This window comes from Puntigrus tetrazona, chromosome 5 (assembly GCF_018831695.1).
Source record: "Puntigrus tetrazona isolate hp1 chromosome 5, ASM1883169v1, whole genome shotgun sequence".
Classification (NCBI taxonomy): Eukaryota; Metazoa; Chordata; class Actinopteri; order Cypriniformes; family Cyprinidae; genus Puntigrus; species Puntigrus tetrazona.
The window spans coordinates 23,519,123-23,541,276 of record NC_056703.1 but is presented as its reverse complement, the minus strand read 5'-3'; the positions used below and the strand labels follow the sequence as shown (position 1 = coordinate 23,541,276).

The window sequence follows — 22,154 nt, the reverse complement described above, 5'->3', positions numbered from 1 at the left end:
TGATTTAAGAGTGAATTATATGTGGAGTTTGCTACAAAAAATAAATCTTTAATAAAGAAGTCCCATGAAGTTGAAACGATATATTCTTCCGTGTGGTCTCCTCCAACAGTTGCAGTTGAAGTTGGAATCTTCTTCATAAGATAATCTTTGAATATACACCTCAGGTTACTTTGGGGTCAAAAGAGTAAAATCCTTCATACAAGATGGAACCAACACAGAGGGCACATTCCCTGTCTTTTTCAGCCCTCGTTCCTGCTTGCCATGAACTGCATGAGTGTCCAGTATGGCTAAGAGGGCTTTGTTTAGCTTGCCTGCTCTGTCCATTGTCTGTGGTAGACCAGTGTCTCTGGACAAGAAGGTGGTTTCTGAAGTCCCCAGTCTTGAGCTGTGCCTCTTTTTCGTATCTAACCAACATTGACCCCAAGACCGACCTGTAACTTGTCTGCTCTGTGGTTGACAAAGGCACCCATGATCAATGTGGCAGGAAGGGGGTAAAGCCGCTTTTCTAGAACACCACCAATGATACAGCGGCTGTCCAACATTCCTAAAAAAACAGAAATTCTGAGTTTCATATTAGACCTACATTCAATCATTCTTTTACACGCAAATAAATATACTTAAAATACATAAATTTGATTATTTTGTGCCAAGCACACTACATATACAATCACATATGTATGTATTTATTTAAAAAAAAAAAAAACCCTGCAATTGTACCTTTAATATACTAAACTAGTGCTAAAGACTTAAGTCTAAATTGGAACGAATTTTGGAGGACGTTTGGAGGAATTAACAACAGATTAGTCAATTATGCATGAGTATATTTAAAATAATTAACACTATATAAACATTTTATTATTTTATTTTATTACACATTCGGGGCTCTGTAGAGTCAATAAAAAACAGTGAGAACCCATGGTAAAAAAGATTTCTCTGTTGTTGGAATATGCTTATTTGTGATCTGCCCCCCTTACCTTTGAAGACCATTTTAGCTTCAGGAAGTTCCATCTGGTAACCAAAAGAAAAGGTTGTTTCCTGGGTCCTAGTGCTCGCCTCAAACTCCACACCCACCTGAATCTGTGGAGATCAATTACAGACTGCATCACTACCAAATGATTACCGTGAAACATCGTATTCTTTACCACCACCATACCTGTTTATTTGCCCTGTGGTAGTAGCTGGCATGCGCGCCTCCTTTACCAGCGTTCAGTGTTGCAACCCAATTCGGCCCTAAGACAGAAAAGCTAAGACATTTCAGTCTCAGGTGCCTTTTAGAAACAGAAGAACGCTGTAGGATGAGTAACTGCTTAGAATGCTTAATACCGATGTATAACAAACACATGAGTGCTCTAACCTGAGTACTGGCCTGCCAGGGTGAGTATGCCCCCTTCTTCTGCTCGCCCCCGATGGTACACCAGCTCTCCCCCCAGAACCAGCTGCGGGGATACGCTTTGGAGAAAGTGTGCAACCATGATAACTGTCGCAAAGAAAAACAAATGCATAGATAGCAACATTCTAGTTGATACCGACAGCTAGCAGTGGAAAATATTGGAAAGTGTTGTTTCTCTTTCCCCTCCTACGTAGACTCAACGCTTACATGGGTTGCCAGATTGAGGACATGCAACAGGAAGGTGCACAAGCGATAACGGAAGGGAATAAGGCTTACACTTTAATTTGATTGCATTTTAATATGCCTCTGCTCTGACCATAGAGCTTTTAGACGGATGATCAGGCTTTTTTTTAATAGCGCGAGAATCTGAGATCTCTGAGCCCTTTCATTTTCTGGCTTTGATACACTGTGTTTTCCACCAGCTGTCCACCTGGGTGTCATAATATTACTGGTTAAACTGGCGGTGGGTAGACACACATGGACATTTGGAAAGAGAAAAAGTGTTGCAAGAGTTGGGCGAACAATTCATCAAAATGACATACTAAGACAACCAAAGAAAAACCTGTTCTGCCCAGAAGGCATTGCTTTGTTGTAGCTAACGCACGTTCCTGTGACGTCTATAAATCAGTTCGTCTTCTGTTTTAATGAGGGACTCACACGATCATACCTGACTCCCTCAGAACGTCAGGGTTGGCCATAGTAACCGCTGCTGTGAAGTCACTACCTCTGTACTCCGTCTCAAACTGCCACGTGACAAACTGAGCCTGTTGAGTCTGTCAAAGAATAAGCAGTCAGTGAGCGCAGTGTTCAGAAGTGTTTATTTCAACCAGTGCCGCGTTGCGTAACACTGCTACTTACCTGAAATACTGCTTTGGCTCTCATTTTCTCACTCAGGTGGAACAAAGAGTGCGCGTTTAAGCTGCCAGAGGAGTCCATCTCCCCAATAAGCATGGGTGAGCCCTTTAACATCAATGGAGTGAAAAGGGAGAAATTCATCACCATAAACTTATCCAACACATCTATGCCCAATTAAATACACACTTCAATTAAATGCCCATTATGTGAACAATATTGTTTAAACACCCTGATTATTGCTTATGAAGATTTGTTTGGCTGTACTGATTTTAAGGTGTTTTAATAAACCTGGCAGCTTGTATTACAGGTTTTTAGTATTCAGTCATTGCATAACATGCAGTAGGAGTCATCACAAGCTATAAATAACTGATGATTAGGATTAGAATTATTTTAGATAAGTTACCCAACTCATTACTTGCAAATGGGCAAGAAAAGCCTAGCCTTTTCCAGTAATGTGAAAATAATCAATTACATGAAGAAGTAGGGCATGTTCTGGAACAACATCTTTTGTTAATAATATTACTATAAAACCATCATATTGACACTTTTACCAGTTTCTTCATTTATTAGTTTGATATGTACACTACCATATGCTTTTCAAATAATTGAGTAACTTTATTTATTTTTAAGAAACGATTACTTTCATGCACCGAAGGCATCCAGAAAGATCCTATTCCAATAAATGGTGTTCTTTTAAACTTTTCATTCATCAAGAACATCCCAAAAACATTTTCATTACATCTGTTAACTGATAATTAAGTAACGTTTCTTGAATACCAAATTAGCATATTAGAAAGATGTCTGAAGGACCACGTGACACTGAAAACTGTGCTAAAATTTCAGCCATCGCAGGAATTAATTTCATTTTAATAAATTCAAATACAAAGCAAAAATCCATTTTAAATTGTACCGATAATTAACTTCATTTGTCAGTTTTTAGTTTTTCTGTTCTGTTCTTTTTGTATAATCACCTAAAATAAAGTTTATTATGATTTTTTTACTGTTTTTCTAACTGTAGTCCTTATTAAAAACGGTTTATTTTCCTGATTCTGAACTAAATCCATACTAAAAGTGCTGAAATGTTTAGCTTGTGAACTTCGAATGCAATTTCCAGCAGAACCAAGTGGAACTGTCCTGCAGAGGAATAACAGAAAAACTATTTACGCCTCCGCCCAAACGTACTGTACTTATTAGCAACACGTTTCGATAAGAATGCTGTTGAAGAACAGGAACAAATGCAACACTGTATCAGATTCTTACCGTCTCTTTGCTGTCAGTGTCTGACTGGAGATGTTCGGCATGAAAGCGGTAACTAGATGGAGCAACAGCACTGAGGTGAAACGTGTGACTGACCTGAGGTGAGGATCAAATCAAAGCCATCAGTTTCATTTAACGGTCCTAAACGGTGTCATAATCGTACCGTATGAGAACAAACCTTAAAGAAACTGCTGAGGGTCTTATTTATCACCAGTTTCACTCCTTCAATCTGCTGTGGAAATACATCTAGATAGAAACACATTTAAATGACATCTCACAGACCGTCACTTTTGAAGATGTCTCACTTAAAATGAACATATTGCAACGGAGCTTGTGAAAGTGCATGCGAAATTCACAGAGACCTTTACAGTTACGATGCAAACCGTCAAAGCTCCCTGGGTTAGGAAGCCGTCCATCTCTCCTATCCCACCGTGACAAGGGTCTATCTTGTGGAAAAGGGGAGTTTTGACGCCCTGGGCGGGTTGACAAGGCCAGCACACTGCCCATGGGAACCCACAAACCACGTGAGAGGACCGGATTTTATGAACTGTGAGAGACAACAGCAATTTGACACGCTCATAATAATTAAAATATAAAATAATAATAATAAACAACACTGGATCATGCATCCTTAAATATACAAGAAATGACACTATTGTCCATATTATGCACATTTCACAAAAATGGATACAATGAATAAAAAAAATCTAATAATATGGGGAAAGTATATCATTTGTAAAAATCTGCTAGTACACAAGTCAACATTGATAGCAATAAATAATCTGCACATTTATTCATGCGCTTGAGCGCGTTATCAGAAATTAATAATTGCGATTGTCAAAAACCATGCATTCAGGAATATTATGCTTTATAAAAGGCTTTAAAAGTCTGCCTAACAGGGGCTAGAACCACCCACAATTCACGGGGTACACAGAGATTTCTCTACAACTCCAGGTCTCCTTCAGTCAAATGAAGGAATAAACAGAGGTGTGCAATCAATTTATTTAAATGGACACTTTAAATATAAAGACAGGTAAAATCATACAAAACACATCACATCACCAATTTAATACAATTGTTTTCATAAAATAGTTATACAGTGACCACCAATCATATACAACATTGATATCTCTCGACGACCCAACAATCGGGAGGAAAAGCAAAACCCCAAAACCAAAATTCAATATAAATGAACCCCACCCACAATGAGAAAATAAAAACTAAAAATATCCCCACTCCAAACAGATAACCAAACACACACAAAACCAAAAACAAAAGCAAACCCTCCCCAGAGATGAGCGTCCTTGTTGTCTATAAGGAAATTGACAAGGTCAGATAACAATTATTACTCACAATTCAACCAACAAAATAAACACAAAAGAAAAAACTAAAAATACAAAAGAAAACAAAGAAGAAAAAGAAAAAAGAAAAGACTAAATCATCTTAACTCCACACTCTCGTAATCACATAAATAATTAGTCCCTGTACAACACGCACTCACACTCTGCACGCACACTGAAGCAAACGTCTTCTAGAACGCGAACTATGTCGCGGTACAGCAGCGCCGTCAGGCCACCTCACAGCAGCAAAACAGCAGCGAGCAACTTTCTATAAAATAATTATTCAATAGTTATTAAACACACACGCTAACGTATTAAAATGGCTTTTTTAATTAACAACCAATTTAAAAGATATAAGCACTTACCGGCAGCACAGCTAACGGACTCGCAATACGGATAGTGAATAATCCACCACTCCTACCCAGCTTGAACTAAAAGAAGCGGCACTATTAGTAATTGCCCTCACTTGAAACAATGCGCGTTATAGGTCAATACGCTAACGTAGTACCCAAAACTGCGTTGATGCGGTCGCATCCCCAGGCCCACGCTCAGAAATAGTTACTACGCGTTTGCTACGGCTCATAGACTCAATGCTTAACGCACATAAGGTTTTTTCTTTTACCATGCACTCACACACGGCCCATATTCCATGCCAGAGGAAAACGGAAGTAAAGGGGAATCTTCACGCTTCTTAAAGGGCCATGAACATCACTTCCGCCAAACAACACCGCCCCCATGAAACGAAAAACTCCTTCAAGACGACTACCCCGTTACATTTACCCCTGGCTTTTCTATCATCGTCCCGATGATACAGTTTATAACCATGGGCGAAAAGGGCAATTTTGGTTCTGACTAGATTGAAGTGAAGCATTAACCAGCTCTCTATCCAGATGTACACTCTGAACTATTGCTGCAGCTCTCGGCAAATGATAAGGGTTTGAATGTTTCCCAGCAGTTGTTCTAGTGGTTTGACGCCTACCCTCCCCCCTTATTGAAGTCGGGGGATTATCCACTGACATTGGGCCTTCACACCCCACCCCGACAGGACTTCCCCCTGAACTTTCAAACTCCTGTAACGAATCTACTTCCGCTGCACCTGTAACCAAAGGGGAATCCCCACCAGGGCTATCTCCAGGTCATCCACATCCATGGCCCTTGGGGAAGCTAGCTGCTCGTTCATGTCATCATCCAGTACCCTAACCCTGGATCAACCATCTGGCCAGAGAATTCGCTGTATGGTACCATCTTTAAATGGGACCCATGCACCCTGCTTTTACACAAGAAGGATTGTCAGCCTGCTCTATAATATATATACGCCACCATCACCTCTTGGAGTTCTAACTACTTTGTAAACAGTGCTGGACCAATGATTTTGTATTTTATGACGGCCACGAATGCCATAATCACGCAAATACACTTCTTGCCCTTCTTGCAAGGCAAGTTCCTTTCCTACCCGTTCATGGCGCTCCTTACGGAGCTGTGCAGCCCTACCTAGCCTAGCCCTTACTCTAGTATAAACTACTTCAAGTGTATCTCTATGTTCACTCACCCAGTCTTTCATTTGTCCACTGGCCGTTGCAGTAAGCAGAAAGTCCACCGGAAGTCTGGGAACCTGCCCAAACATCAAAAATATGGAGCCTCACCAGTGGTCTGGTGCGGAGTTGTATTATATGCAAAACATACCTGTGCAATATGACAGGTCCATGATGATCTTTTCTGCTCCAAGGACAACGTGCAGTAAGTCATGAAGAGTTCGATTAAAGCGCTCGCACTGCCCATTTCCCTGAGGGTGATATGGGACAGTGCGAGTCTTCAGGACACCATACATCTGACAGAGCTGGGAAACCACAGCACCCTCAAAACTCCGACCTTGATCTGAATGAATTTGCGACGGTACACCAAATCTATAAAACCACTCATAGATCAAGACATTAGCTACCGTGGTCGCCTTCTGATCCCTTGTGGGCACGGCCTGAGTGTATTTTGAAAATACATCAGTCATCACTAGGACATGTTCTCGACCATCACTAGCCCGCTCTAATGTGGTAAAATCAATCGCCAAGATTTGGTTTGGTCTAAATGCCAACAAATGGCCCATAGGAGCACGGGTCGGTGGCGATTCGATTTAGAAACAGCACACTGACTACAGTCTTGACATCTCTTCCGAACATCAGCCTCCATCCCAGGCCAATAACATCGACTGCGTATAAGCTCATGGTACGTTTCCTGCCTTGGTGACCATGAAGGTCATGCAACTGCTGAAAAACCTCTCCCTGCAAAACCCCAGGCAACACCAACTGATCCACATCTTCCCCCCCATCAGGTAGTTTAATTTGACGATATAATAACCCACCTCTCTCAATCAACCGGCTCCACTGACGAAGCAATTCCAAACTCCTTTTAGACATAGCCTGACGCTGTTCCTTAGTTGGATACACTTTGGAGGAAAAACAATCAAGCACTGAACCAATAACTGGATCCTGCTCCTGTGCCTGTCGTAAATCTACCTTTGAAGTGGTAGGAAGAGCAGAAATGATGTTCTGGGCAACCCCCATTGGCCTCTCCCTGTCCAACAATTCAACCAACATTGCAGGCAGAGCAGTACCACTATCTTGCGGTGGAGAAGGAACCACTGTGTACTGCCTAGACAGAGCATCCGCATTACCGTTAGCACGGCCGGGGCGATATCGAATGTCAAAATCAAATGCTGCCAACTGGGAAGCCCAGCGCTGCTCTACAGCACCAAGCCTGGCAGTCTTCAAATAGCTCAAGGGGTTGTTATCTGTGTACACCACACACTTCTGTCCCAAAAGATAGTCCCTAAACTTTTCAGTTAGAGCCCATTTCAAAGCTAATAACTCCAATTTCATGGAGCTATAATTTTGCATATTTCTTTCTGTGGGTCGAAGCCCCCGGCTAGCATATGCCACTGGCCTCAGCCTGCCATCCTTCTCTTGACTAAGCACAGCCCCTAGTCCGGCATGGCTAGCATCGATTTCCACTACAAATGGGAGAGAAAAATCTGCGTGTGTCAATACAGGAGCAGTCACCAAACGGCGTTTCAAATCTTGAAACCCTTGCTCACACTCCTCCGTCCAACAGCTCTCAATCGACTTCCCAGAACCCCTTTTCTTCTTTGTCCCTACTAAGTCTGCAACAAGACGATGCAATGGTGCGGCTAGTCGTGCAAATCCTTCTACAAAACGTCTATAATAACTAGTAAATCCCAAGAAAGACCGCAGTTCTGCCACATTGGTTGGACGCTTCCACTCTGCCACCACACTGATCTTGGCTGGGTCAGTAGACACCCCCTCCTTAGACACTACATGCCCCAAGTAGCTTACTTCTTGTCGAAAAAAACAACATTTTTCTAATTTTGCCTTCAGCCCCTCCTGTTGCAATCGGACAAAAACCATTTCCAGCCTCTCCAAATGTTGTGCAATGGTGGACGAAAAGATGATAATATCATCTAAATAGAGCAACAACGTCTGAAACCTTTGATCCCCAAACATGCGCTCCATAAGGCGTTGAAATGTACTAGGGCATTGCACAACCCAAAGGGCATTCGATTAAACTCAAATAACCCAAAGGGTGTGCAGAACGCGGTCTTACATTTATCTCCCTCTGCCACGGAACCTGATTGTAGCCACTGGCAAGATCCAAAGTGGAAAACCACTGGGCTCCACACATAGCATCCAGTGACTCCTCAATCCGGGGCAGGGGAAACGCGTCCTTCCGTGTCTTACCATTCAACTGCCTATAATCAACACAAAGACGAATCTGCCCATCTTTCTTTTTCACAACTACAATTGGAGAGGCATACGGACTAGAGCTCTCCTTACCACTTGATTCTGCAACAGTTGGTGAATATGCTCTTTAACTGCCTCATAATCGGAAGGGGGTAATCGCCGATACCTCTGCCGTATTGGATCACTATCAAGCAGGGGGATCTCATGAGTAATGAGATCTGTACAGCCCAAGTCACCCTCATGAGCTGAAAAAATAGATCTATATTTACGCAACAGGGGACTTCACCTGAGCCTGTTTGTCCAAAGTCAGCTGAGGCAGATCCATAGTATGAATTGCCTCCTCCACTCTATCCCCTTTCTCTGTCTGCAATGCAACAGTGGCTTGAATATATACCTGTTGCCCTGATGGTGCCATGACAACATCCTGCCGAGGAACAGTCTGGACCGTACACAATGTCCCCACCACAACATGTGGCTGAAGCAGGAAATCTTTTTCCCCCACATTAACTATGGGTACATAGGCCACCCCTCTAACAAGTGGTACCAGAGATACAGAGGCCAGAAGACCAGCTGGAAGCGAATTCTCCCCCAGAGGCTCAAACAGCAACACAGGTGGGGGCCTGTTGGTAAGGAGAAAGTAACCGGCACAAAACGCAATGAATCTGCCGGGATTCGCACGGTTTCTCGACCCCAATCCTAGCTAACCGCTCAGTCGTCTCATAAACGTCAGTTTCTGTCTTCTTACAATACTGCAAGGCAGAATACCATGCAGGAGTCTCCCGCACTGTGGGAAGATCAAAGAGACTGGGCCCATGTTGACTAAACAACTCCTAAAACACTCCTGGATGACGTTCATACCTAGCAACCCAGGAAACCCACCCGTAACGAAGACTGGGACAGATCTTTCACCACCAGTACTCCCTTACTCTGGATTTTCTTCCCAAGGACGACAAAATCTAACTCCAAATAACCCAAATACGGGATATCCAGGCCATTTGCAGCACGTAACTGTAGCCAACCACAACTATGCAGCTTCTCTCTACCCCAAGGCTCAAAATGTTCAAAAAAGAACCCCTCTGAAATAGTGGTCACCATGGACCCGGTGTCCAATAAGCAAGGAACTTCTACCCCACCCATGGTAATAGTAACAGAAGGACAATTACCTACTAACTTACAAAGGTCTTGTTTCCCCTTCAATTGAGGGGGCTGTGAGCCAGCAACTACCCCTCCTGAAGTGTGGCTCATCAATTCAGGGGGTTGGAGTTTTCCGTCGGCCTGCGGAAACTCACAGCGTCACCCCGTTGTGACACAGACCCCGGCTGCTCAGTTGACTTCCGGAGATCTAATACACAATTCCGTGCAATATGACCTGGTTGGTTACAACGTCTACAAATAATAGGGTTAAATCGTCTAGACTGGTTAAATGCATGCTGGGACTGTAACTGATGCAGGCTTTGAGTGAGTTGGTTAAGTTGCTCTTGCTGAGCTCTCAACATCCCCTTTAACTCAGCCAACTCTGCTGAATTCTCTTGACCACCAGCTGGTAAACTATGTCCTTGGACTCTATACTGAGTAGCAAGAGAGGGAACAGAGTAACTTCTCTCCCGTGTATCAGGACGAAATCCCTCATCAACCCACCTAATCGCCTCTTTCCTTACATCCAACATAGTGGACTGTGGATGAAGCCGGACATAGCGCTTAAGCTCACGGCATAGACTATTGTCAAGCACGTGTTCTACAAACTGATCTCTAAGTAAGGTAGCGGAGTTAGGAACACCACTTGGGGCACGTTGTACTTTCTCCATCAAAGCAAAAGGGCATGCGAAAAGTCTTGCAAAGACTCTGCTTCCTCTTGTTTACGGGAGAAAAACTGCTCCTGAAGGAAATATACGATTGTGCACATCCATATAACTCCCTCAACACAGAGAACACCTTTTCTGGATCCTCTCTTTCTTCCCTTGACCTAAACTTAATTTCACTTCTAGCAGACCCCCCTAAATGGTCAAGAATAAAGAGAGCTTCCTCCCTAGTTGACAAATTTCGAGCCCGTAAATTACTTTTCATCTCCTCCACCCACTCAAACACGTCCTCCTCTCCTTTTCCACTAAACATGGGACATCGCTGCTTCTCTAGGAACAAGAATAATACGCTCTGCCATAGGCCTGGGGGTATCCGACACACCAGAAGCATGAGCGCCACTTTCAGTAACGGAACTGGCACTAACAGGGAGCCTAGCTGTAGAATTAGCTTGACGCTGCAACTGCTCATTCTCAGTCTGTAAAGACTGAACCTGCCTTCGCAGCTCTTCCAACTCACCCTCCATCAATAAGAAAAAAAAACAACCGATACTCACTGGCGACCCGAAAAACTGCAAATCCCGGGAAAGCTTCCCTTAATCCCTGCCCGCTGCTGCTTTGCTGCTGAAAAAAAACTCACACAAAACACTCAAATAACACCACAAACAAAACTCAAACAAAAGAAACTACTTCCAACAAACAAAATGTCCAGAAATCTAAGTGCACACACCTCTGTCTACAACACCCTGCCGACTACGCCAAATGTGACAGGGGCTAGAACCACCCACAATTCAATGGGTACAAATAGAGAAGTTTCTCTACGACTACAGGTCTCCTTTAAACAAATGAAGGAATAAACAGAGGTGTGCAATCAGTTTATTTAAATGGACACTTTAAATATAAAGACAGGTAAAATCATACAAAACACATCACATCACCAATTTAATACAATTGTTTTCATAAAATGGTTATACAGTGACCACCAATCATATACAACATTGATATCTCTCGACGACCCAACAATCGGAGAGGAAAAGCAAAACCCCAAAACCAAAATTCAATATAAATGAACCCCCACCACAATGAGAAAATAAAAACTAAAAATATCCCCACTCCAAACAGATAACCAAACACACACACAAACCAAAAACAAAAGCAAACCCTCCCCAGAGATGAGCGTCCTTGTTGTCTATAAGAAATTGATAAGGTCAGATAACAATTATTACTCACAATTCAACCAACAAAATAAACACAATACAAAAGAAAACAAAGAAGAAATAAGGAAAAAGAAAAGACTAAATCATCTTAACTCCACACTCTCGTAATCACATAAATAATTAGTCCCTGTACAACACGCACTCACACTCGCACGCACACTGAATAAACGTCTTCTAGAACGCGAACTATGTCGCTCAGCGCCGTCAGGCCACCTCACAGCAGCAAAACAGCAATCTATAAAATAATTATTCAATAGTTATTAAACACACACGCTAACGTATTAAAATGGCAATTAACAACCAATTTAAAAGATATATTACCAGCAGCACAGCTAACGGACTCGCAATACGGATAGTGAATAATCCACCACTCCTACCCAGCTTGAACTAAAAGAAGCGGATATTAGTAATTGCCTCACTTGAAACAATGCGACGTTATAGGTCAATACGCTAACGTACCCAAAACTGCGTTGATGCGGTCGCACATCCCCAGGCCCACGCTCAGAAATAGTTACTGCGTTTGCTACGGCTCATAGACTCAATGCTTAACGCACATAAGGTTTTTTTCTTTTTACCATGCACTCACACACGGCCCATATTCCATGCCAGAGGAAAACGGAAGTAAAGGGGAATCTTCACGCTTCTTAAAGGGCCATGAACATCACTTCCGCCAAACAACACCCGCCCCCATAAACGAAAAAACTCCTTCAAGACGACTACCCTGTTACACCTACTTACGCTGAATAACTGCTGGCTGTGCAATTACAGCATGCAAAAAGTATATCCTGAAATCAAACTAAAAGGCAAGCTTTATAGAGGCAGTGACCGCTGGAAGAGAGTAAGGTGAAAGGATGCTGGGGATGTAATGACAACTCAACTACAGACTCTAGCGGCGGAACCAGCTGATCAGTGCAGTCATTTAAAGAAGAGCAGCTATGAAACACTTCCGTGCGGAAACACGCGGCTGTTCATTCGCACACCGATAAAAACGCGACTGACGGCTGACAAACGAAACGTAGTCGGAACGTTGTATTATTCGGATGTGATATTTTTCTGATACAATACCAGTTAACCTCTTTTAATAACAAACTTCACCTGAAATGAAAGACTGTGACGTCACGGGGCACATTTATTTGGGTTCCTCCTGTGAGTCAACTAGTGACAAGAGGTCTGACTCACTTCGGGACTCGGTTCTTTTGAACTGTTCGTTTAATGAACCGATTAACATCATCGCGTTTTCCCTGATATCCTACTCTCAATGAAGCCGTAGGCGCGTTGTACCGTTTATACCACAGTCGTACAATTTAATACACAAACATTTTAGGTAGCACGCTTTGTTCACACAAAACGCAGTTTTTTTACTATAAGCTCAACTCGTCGAAACGGTTCCGTGTTTAATGATTCGGTTAAATTATCTAAAAAGATCCGACTCTTTGCGAATCGGACGTAGAGTCAACATGGCAGATGAAGCCACTAGGAAGGCAGTTTCTGAAATACCGCTTTTAAAAACTAATTCAGGACCGAGAGATAAAGAACTATGGGTTCAGAGACTTCGAGAAGAATATTTAGCTCTTATTAAGGTGAGTTGTATCGTTTAATTGTAGCAGAAGTACGATATAAGGGAGCTACTCTGCTAGCTGTATGAATGAATAGCCATACGTGTCATACCGGGTTAAAGTGTCCAGTCTTACTCACGCTGACAGCCCCAGCACTACAGTTTACAAACTACACATAAAGTGACTATAACAAAATATATGGTGTTGTCTCGCAGTATGTTGAAAATAACAAAGCAGCCGACAATGATTGGTTCCGTCTGGAGTCCAACAAAGAGGGCACAAGGTGGGTTTTTTTGTATTGCTGCTTCTTCTTTTAAAAGTAATAATATTTTCATTAACGCCTTGGAGTTGTATGAATACGTCTTTCTTGTGTAGGTGGTTTGGAAAATGCTGGTATATTCACGAGCTTCTCAAATATGAATTTGACATGGAATTCGACGTAAGATATTACTAATTATATTTAACCTTAAAATCTAAATACAATTACAGCGTAGTAATAGTTAGAGTAATTCTATGTATCCTAATGTCCAGATTCCAGTGACATATCCTGCCACAGCACCTGAAGTGGCCATTCCTGAGTTAGATGGGAAGACAGCGAAGATGTACAGGTTTGCCACACACGTTTATAGTTTTGATTTGATTCATTTTCTTTTTTTAAATTGTGGTTAAATTGTTCAAAAAACACATTTTCACAGAGGTGGAAAAATCTGTCTGACGGATCACTTCAAGCCACTGTGGGCAAGGAATGTCCCAAAGTTTGGTCTGGCTCATCTTATGGCTTTGGGAGTGAGTTATGTTGCCAGTATAAAATCAAATTCCGTTCTCTGTCATTTCCTGAAATTGTTGCTTTGACATTATTGCATTTCATATAAATAACCAATCTCTTTTCTTTCCTAAGCTTGGACCGTGGCTTGCAGTTGAGATTCCAGACCTCATCGCAAAAGGCATAATTCAGCATAAAGAGCAACAAAACAGCTGAAAACAGTGGCAGCCTTTGCGTTTCACCATGTCTTACTGACGCTAACACAGCTGACCATCACAACGACGCCGGCCTGTTTTCCCTATGTTCTGAATTTTTTGTTTGCAACCTCACAGAAACCGTGTACTTCCCTTTCATTCTTGTACATAGATCTGTTTTTTATCACAGTATTGGCAAGGTTTATAATACCTGTCTTATGGAACATGTACGTTTCTTCATCAGTAAACCTGGGCGCATAAACGTCGCTCTGTATAATGGTATGGATTAGGTAAACCTAGAAGTAGAAACTATGCTAAATTATAATCTTTTTCTCAGCTGGAATATTTCTTTGGTAACAGCGTTACAAAAATGGTAAAATATGTTACCGTATGTTTATAATTTGTAAATTAATTCAATCGAAGGCGTCGTTTAAATCTTAAGTGACAAAGTTTCTTGGCCTTATTGCAGTTGTCCCAGAGTGGTAATTAAGGAAGGACTTGGTGATTTCCTTTTATTAAAAATTGTGGTTATTTTTAAGGAATTTAAAAGTGTATACATTAAAATATATTTGCACAGTCAAACAGTTTGGTGGCAAGAAACTGGTTAGTCCATCTTCTAAGCAGAAATGCTTATCTACATCTTTTTTTATTGTCTTTTATGCAGAATTATTCTCAAATCATTCACAGTCATACGTGATTGCATACATTTCAGTTTTAAACATAATCAAATAAAGTGGCACCTATTGACAGGAAAAAGAATAATAACGTAATATGATTGTGTCGCTGAGAACTAGGAGGAAAGTAAACAATCTCGTATACAGGGATGAAGTAGCATTCAGTTTAACTTCATGCGTTGGCGCGCTGTCGGCAAACCAGTCCAAAAACTTGAATGACGCATGTGCCGTGATTTCCGGAGCGGTTTCCTATCGATTGCACACATGTTTGGTCAGGAAAGAGCAGATCGTCTCTCCACACCCCCAGCATGACTGTATGGCATGAGCAGGCCCTAGTTTGAGCTTGCACACTGTACATGTACCTGAGCTGTTTGAATTTGATGACCCCTTCTTGTTTTGAGCGATGAGCTGTTGGAGTTCATTTAAGATGGCCGTGTTGGGAGCGAGAGCAATATCCGTGACTTCGATACGCTGGGGGTCATAGACGCAGTCCTCTTCCAGACCACTGGGCACGGCCATCATGCCACAGTTAGGAGGCACCCAGGCAGTGTCATATCCCTGGCTATACCACGACTTCTGAAGGGGATGGTTGTCCTTATCAATTTTTTTGACTCTTCCACAATCAATACTTAGTTTAAGCACTACTCTGTCAGTAGGGGGGGATTTTAGAGGATAGCGTTCTGCTTTCTTCTGGTTACGGCTCACATAAACTCCAGGTCCCAGCATTCCATCTGCCGACTGTTTAAAGCCTGTTTTTATGATCAGACGGGCTGTTTGAACAGTGGTGCCATGATACATGGTATAGAGTCTGCCTAATTTGGGTGTCTGGTCTGCCTGGAGATGATGATCTTCATCATAGAAGACTTCCCAGCCATAGAAAATGATGGATGCCATCTTTTTTTTTCTCCTTTTGGTATCTGCTGTGGATTAAATATAACATTAATATATATATATATATATATATATATATATATATATATATATATATATATATATATATATATACACTACCAGGAAATGTTTAGATCTGCTCAAACGTTATTGATATTTGACTTTGAAATAATACGAATGTATGAAAACGTTTGTTAGTTACTAAAAACATTAAACAAAGCAAAACTGTATTTCAGCTTCTAAAAATATATAATTAATCAATTTGCCAGCATATTAACATTTTCAAAAACGTTCCTAATCTTTCACCTTTAAGCGTAGCCTGTGCTTTTGACTTCTGTTTAGTTCAAGTGTGTTTAAACTTTCACAACAGGCCGGAACTTCCGTTCTTCGTATAAGCAGACGTAGAAAACGTTATATTGTTGTGAAGAAAACGAACTTACCTCAAAATACTTCTCGCAAGGGAATAAAAAATGGCATGAGACTCCGCGTCTAAACGATCTTTTCTAGTTATACTCAGAGAGCTAACCTTTCACTTTCAGTTTCTACTTAAACGCGTCTTCCTGGTGTGCTCACGAAGTAAAACAAAGACTTATATGACAAGTTTTTAACTCAAGTAATCAAAGAGTGTAGCTCAGCATGCATTATTTAATTCTTTAAAGCGGTCTAACACCTTTTAAAGGGAAAATAATGCTATATGTCAAGCAAACAGTGTAGAAACGCCTTTTTTTGGTAGAGTACACTTCATTGGCAAAGAAGCGCTCTTACGCATAAACGTGGTGACCACTAGTGTTGCCATGTCCGCTTATTATAAGCGTCTTCTTGCTTTGAAAAATAAGTCAGTCGATCATTAATAGCAGTCTCCCAACTTCCTCTCCTGTACCAAAGATTAATACCAATAAATGTAGATGAATTCACGATTCACTGATGCATGGCCAGTAATTTATAAATCTATAAAAAAACACAGAATGTTCCAGCGAGACCATTCTTAGAGAGTTATACAAATATAATGTGTTGTCGCTTTGCAAGCCTTTACAGTGTAATATAATGATTAAGCGTAAAATTAAAATCTATATTAAATGTTCGTTCGTTTTATTATAGAAACCAGTAAATCAGTTTTCATTGTTAATTCCATTTTTAATCTCTAGCATAACACGCGTTTTCTTTTCTTTTAACATCTGGCAACGCAGCAACTGCGCGCTAACATATGGGGCGAAGCTGGAACGTGGGCAGCGCGTGAATATTTCTGATTCGAAAATATGACATCTATTCTACAAATTCACACCGTGCTGTTGGCAGATAAATTCTCTTCATGATATCTCTATTGCATCGTTTCTTCTTCCGTGTTTTTTTTTAACCGAACTGTTTCTATAGGGGAAGATACAGTATTTATTTACAGGACTAAAACGGGACTACTACATAGTAACGGGTGTTCTCGTTTACGGCGACGGAGGAGTCGGTTGTTGTTGTTTTTCCACTATGCGGCATTCCCCCGGGAGCGAAACTTCACCGCTGCTGCAAGCTAGCGTATGACACCGCACCTCTCTCTAGCTCTATCACACTTTCTTACGCAAACGTGCTCCTAAAACCCGAAACCTGTGTCGTTCGAGTGCCGCGTTAGCTCCTAAAGACTTTACACGCTGTGCTATTTTAATTAGATTTCGAGCCGTATCGCGACAGATGCCAGAGCGTCATTAGGCGTCATGGTGACATGCGGTCTAATGTTAATGCCGCAGTGTGTCCTGCCAGGCTCTCTGCGCTCAGTTCAAGCTCGATAGCCGAAGGGTAACCCTCGGTCAGGTGTATGGAAAAGTTTTGTTCCTCTCCTGTCAACGTTGCGGCTAGTTTGCTGGGTTGTTTACTCGGAATTTTCCGGAAATGTCCAGGACGCGCGAAGTGCTGCTTGTAGGGGAAGGCAACTTCTCTTTCTCGGCGGCTTTGAGCGAGAGCGCGGGCGAAGACGTCGGGGTGACCGCCACCTGCTTTCAAAGCGAGAACCAAACGTGCAGACAGGAGGGAGCTGTGCCGAACATACAGAGACTCCGCGACAGAGGTCTGTTTTTGTGTGATAATGCTGTCTTTCACTCCTGCGCTGCCTTCTAGCGCCTTTGTTGTGTTTTTATTTCACCTGAAAGCTATCCGTTCGATTTCATCCTAGCCACAGTTCAGTGTCTGCTAATGTAAGCCTTTTCAAGGATACTCATTCTTCCCACACTTCCCCAATTTGCATGCCTGCAGCCAAGTCCATGAATTTACACACTTGGTTGCTACGAAACTGCCGGGGAGGGTTAAAAGCCTGGTTGAATTGTGCATGATAATTCTGTGGAGGCCTTGAATTCAATGCAAACTCCCGTTGCAGGATCAGTTGTTCTGTTTGAGGTGGACTGCACGTGCCTAAAGGAGCACGAAGCCATTCAGGATCATCTCTTTGACTGCGTTATCTTCAATTTCCCTCACTGTGGGCGTAAAAGTGGCGTAAAGAAGAACCGCGTCCTGTTGGTAAAATTTTTCCAAAAGTAAGTGTGACACTCTTGCGGCAACACGGTCTTTGTTAAGGTGTTACATAAGCTCGACTTCCAGCGTTATATAATGTTAATACTGAGGGGATCAAGAGTTTCGAGGTCTTTTGATGTTTTGTTCGTATTGCGTGTGTTGAGGATCAATGTTTTTGCTCTCTCTAGTGCCGTTGCAGTCCTGAAGGACAATGGGGAAGTGCATGTCACCTTGTGTAATGGCCAAGGCGGCACTCCGTGTGACAGTCCAATGAGGGAATGGCACAATAGTTGGCAGGTGGTTGCCATGGCTGCAGAAGCAGGGCTAATTCTCAGTGAAATCCGTCCCTTTGACTGTGAAACGTATCAAGGTTACAGATGTACTGGTTACAGGTAAACAGCTTTGGACAAGTGGATGCAGTCCTCTACCAAGTTATTCGACACAGTGTTTAATTTGGACTTCACGGTCCTGTTAGAGTTATTTAATGGCATACATTTTTGAATTCATCCAATATTTATTTATTTATTTATTTTTTCTCGAAGGAGCCAAGACAAAGGTTTCCATGTAGAGGGAGCTCTGACCCACATCTTCACTCGGAGTCTCCCGCACACCATGCCAGAGAAGCTTAAAATGGAGAAAACCATTGGGAAGGAGACGGTTTGTTTTGAGCTTCCGGCGGAGTTGAGTAATTATATCAACAGGTAAGTGATAGCTTGTTGCTGACTGGAAAACAGCAGCTCTAAAGTCTCTTCAAAAGAAACCTGTGACATTTAATCACCATTATGTTGTTTTGATGCTGTGGGAAGAAAAGATTAATTTTAAGCATCTTCTAACCGCTGAGTTTTATATCATAGATCAAATGGGGACTGCGTCAAAATGGCAAAAAAACATTAACATATCATTTAAGTGCTTAATTGAACTTGGCAAGCTTTGTGGACTACAAATGTTGCAACGACTGTGAAATTAGGATCCATTGACTGTTGCGTATATCGAGACCAAATGTCAATGGTGCCATATTTGTTTGAATATCTATAGCAGAGGGAAAGATTATGAGTGAATAATGACTTACAGTGTGTAAAAGTTTTGGTCTGTTCCTCACATAAACCTATAATATGGCCCCAAAAGACTTAGATAAATCATATGAACCGTGTTTGTTACTCTTTGCTAGGGTTCTATGAAATAGCCACGCCAAATTGTAATCGAGAAATATTATAGATTTTTATTGAGTTGCCCTTGTTATGCAGAATATTGAAAGCAAGTTTTCCTTTTATTAACATTTTTATTACCTTTGTCATCATCAAAATGCTCATTTAATCTTAATATCACTTGAATAATGCCATTAAATGTAATACTTTTCTGTTTATATCTACATTTCTGTGTAATAAAATCAATATCCCACTGTTCATACCAATTTAACATGCATTATAATGTTGTGATGGCTATGTTCACTTCAAACCTGATTAGGTTTATTCTATATAGATACAATTGTATAGAATTCTAAAATATTTATGGTTTGCCATTTAATGGTTATTATCCAAACCTGAACCCAAACCTGGCCTGGATATTTTTTTTTTTTTTCATGTGGTCATGTGGTTTCAGAGTGGAAAAAGGTTGACAGAAGAACTATTCTTTTAGTACAGTAATGAGCATGTAAAAGCTAACAATGATTAATTATTTGTGTGCTCAGCAAACACTTCCTCAATCCCTTGTTCTGTCTTGTGTTATGTTATGCATCATGTAACTGTATCAGTGTATCATTTTACTGAAATTTTTGTACATTATACAGTACATTTGATGCAGATTTCTAACCTTTCTTTCTGTGGTAGGGATTTCCTTGGTCAGCAGTCACATCATCCAGTGAAAACTGTCCAGGAGCAGTTACTTAGAGAGCTAAAGTCAATCTGGCCTGTGTGCTCTATGAATGAAGACTTCCCAGAACTGGTAAGCTGCCTCCCAGAAACGCCAGAGGCATGCGACTCCACTTTGACCCACTCCGAGGTCTATTGGATTAAACCTACTGACACCTTTATATTTGACCAAAGTGAAAACGAGCAAAACGACTGTGAGTCTATGGATGACCAGCAAAGCTTTACTGGCAGCTATGCACTTCGACCGTCCCTGTTGTTGCATGTCCAAGAGATCACCCAGAATGAAGACTTCAGTCCTGGCACTCTTCACGCGGTCAGCGGCCTGGTCTTTCAGAGACTGCCCATATCCCCGAGCCGCTCTCCTGCCTTTCACCAGCTTCTGCTGGTGGGGATGTTTCCTGCAGAATCCCATCCTGTCCAGTGCTTCCAAGATTGTTTGGAGTCACTGCTTGCTTCTTACGGTGTCTCCTTCGAGGAGGCACGAACGGGCCTGGAGCAGCAAGTGTGGATGAACTCAAAGACCCTTTCCAAGTTTGGGAGGATCACGTACCTGCCTTCCTTTTCCTCAGCCCTCGATGAAGGTTTACAGTTAATCGTGGTCTCAATCAACTTGGATCATTTAGCTACCCTGATTTTTGGCATTTCTGATTGGCGCTTACTGTGGAGCGCAGATGTTCGCTTTCTTAAGCATTTCGAGCTTAATCCCCTTGGACCTTTCAGTCCGTTCTCCCTTTACTCACCAAGCTACCTGCATGATATCAGTTTCTGGATGGAACCAGAAAGCTACGATGAGCTGGACTTCCATGCACTTGTGCGAGAAGCGTCTTGCGGCGCTGTTAAGGATTTGGCGTTAGTGGATCGCTTCAGACACCCACACATGGGTCACGCAAGCCTCTGCTATAGGCTGACCTATCAGTCGCCGGATCGGGCTCTGTCGCACAGCCAGGCGTTGGGTCTGCAGAATCAGCTGCGGAGACTGTTACCTCTGCGCCTGCAGGTCACCCTGAGGTGATTGACAGTCCATCGGATCTCAGATTTACATTTTTAACGATGAAGCATAACTTTATAGATCAAAAGAGAGTCTGTTTATTTTGACCGATTTGTTCTGCAGTTTTTATAAATAAAAGAGAGGTTAAATTTTAGAATGGGCGTAATTCCCGTTTATTTAAAACTGACATATCAGCTTATCTGAACTAAAGGGATTTTTTTGTTGTCGTGTTTGAAATCCTGTCATGTTTACATATTGCTTGTTATGCTAATTAATTAATCATTGTGGGTTTAATAAGACATCCAAGAAATGTTTACAAATTTGAGTAGTACTGCGTTACCTTTCCTTGTTGTTGAGCACTTTTCAATGAGGGAACAAAATGAACATATTTCAAGCTGCATCCTCTCTTATGTGAAATTGATTATGCATGTTTAGGGATGTATTCAGTTCACTTAGAGATGTAATTATCAATGCACAACTGCAAATCATTTCATCCTATACGTTTGTTTTTTAAATTAACAAATATTTTTCTATTTTCTTTGTTGGCAAAGTGTGTGTTTACATTATCTCTGAAGCTGCATTTGATACTGTGATATTTCTGCAATGTCTATGATGAGGTTTGTGATCATGACTGCAACTTGTTAAATTGCTATATGTTATTTATGCTATATATGCTGTTTGTTACCTTAAATAACATGCTGTATGCTGAATGGAATTTAAGTGGAATTATGAAAATATGCAACACAGATTATCCATTGTGTTGGTTGGGATGCTTAAACTGCTGTTACAAGCTGCTGAATGAACATATCATTCCTGGTCCTCTACGAACCTGACTGGTTTGAATTACATATATATATATGTTTTATTCCCTTTACAAATCATTATAATTATGAAACGTATTTAAAAACAAATGCACACCAGGGTAATACGAGTACAAATGAAAATGTAACATGCGTTAACCACACATTCTGTCATTAAATAAAATTTTGAGCATTTAGTGAGTGTGCGTGGCTTATTTGTTTGGCACCTGCACCAAACTACTGATTATGAAACAAAGGGTCCTGTTCGAGAGTACTGAACATTTCAGTGTAAAATTAAGAAAATAAAGCAGAAAAATGTCATCATG

The 22,154-nt window shown here is 41.5% G+C and overlaps 4 protein-coding genes across 13 annotated transcripts; 2 read left to right on the top strand and 2 right to left on the bottom strand.

Moving 5' to 3' along the window:
- Positions 1-404: 404 nt before the first annotated feature.
- Positions 405-12,896, bottom strand: si:dkey-71l1.1 (uncharacterized protein LOC569883 homolog). Of its 9 annotated transcripts, none has more exons than XM_043239423.1 (12): positions 12,064-12,285; positions 11,926-11,991; positions 5,004-5,110; positions 3,865-4,049; positions 3,681-3,748; positions 3,506-3,598; positions 2,249-2,350; positions 2,058-2,163; positions 1,355-1,477; positions 1,154-1,230; positions 975-1,077; positions 405-544 (listed from the first exon to the last, which is right to left on the bottom strand). In XM_043239423.1, exons 4-12 carry the CDS (start codon positions 4,007-4,009, stop codon positions 405-407), a joined length of 957 nt encoding a protein of 318 aa, XP_043095358.1. In that variant the 5' UTR covers positions 4,010-4,049; positions 5,004-5,110; positions 11,926-11,991; positions 12,064-12,285. The 9 variants fall into 9 exon arrangements, with proteins under 9 accessions (XP_043095358.1, XP_043095361.1, XP_043095360.1 ...); XM_043239426.1 differs by lacking the exon at positions 11,926-11,991 and adding an exon at positions 5,208-5,273; XM_043239425.1 differs by lacking the exons at positions 11,926-11,991; positions 12,064-12,285 and adding exons at positions 5,208-5,273; positions 10,945-11,174.
- A 126-nt stretch (positions 12,897-13,022) lies between these two features.
- Positions 13,023-14,699, top strand: ufc1 (ubiquitin-fold modifier conjugating enzyme 1). The gene is made up of 6 exons (XM_043239440.1): positions 13,023-13,184; positions 13,376-13,443; positions 13,536-13,599; positions 13,692-13,768; positions 13,856-13,946; positions 14,059-14,699. The coding sequence occupies exons 1-6, from the start codon at positions 13,062-13,064 to the stop codon at positions 14,137-14,139; spliced, it is 504 nt and encodes a 167-aa protein (XP_043095375.1). The 5' UTR covers positions 13,023-13,061; the 3' UTR covers positions 14,140-14,699.
- Positions 14,700-14,744: 45 nt separating this feature from the next.
- LOC122345349 (grass carp reovirus (GCRV)-induced gene 2p) lies at positions 14,745-17,550 on the bottom strand. 2 transcript variants are annotated; one of them, XM_043239436.1, is made up of 2 exons: positions 16,123-17,550; positions 14,745-15,711 (listed from the first exon to the last, which is right to left on the bottom strand). In XM_043239436.1, exon 2 carries the CDS (start codon positions 15,683-15,685, stop codon positions 15,041-15,043), a length of 645 nt encoding a protein of 214 aa, XP_043095371.1. In that variant the 5' UTR covers positions 15,686-15,711; positions 16,123-17,550; the 3' UTR covers positions 14,745-15,040. The 2 variants fall into 2 exon arrangements, with proteins under 2 accessions (XP_043095371.1, XP_043095372.1); XM_043239437.1 differs by having other exon boundaries at positions 14,745-15,708.
- fdxacb1 (ferredoxin-fold anticodon binding domain containing 1) lies at positions 17,527-22,017 on the top strand. The gene is made up of 5 exons (XM_043239403.1): positions 17,527-17,732; positions 18,039-18,195; positions 18,361-18,564; positions 18,715-18,873; positions 19,999-22,017. Exons 1-5 carry the CDS (start codon positions 17,558-17,560, stop codon positions 21,050-21,052), a joined length of 1,749 nt encoding a protein of 582 aa, XP_043095338.1. The 5' UTR covers positions 17,527-17,557; the 3' UTR covers positions 21,053-22,017.
- Positions 22,018-22,154: the final 137 nt, after the last annotated feature.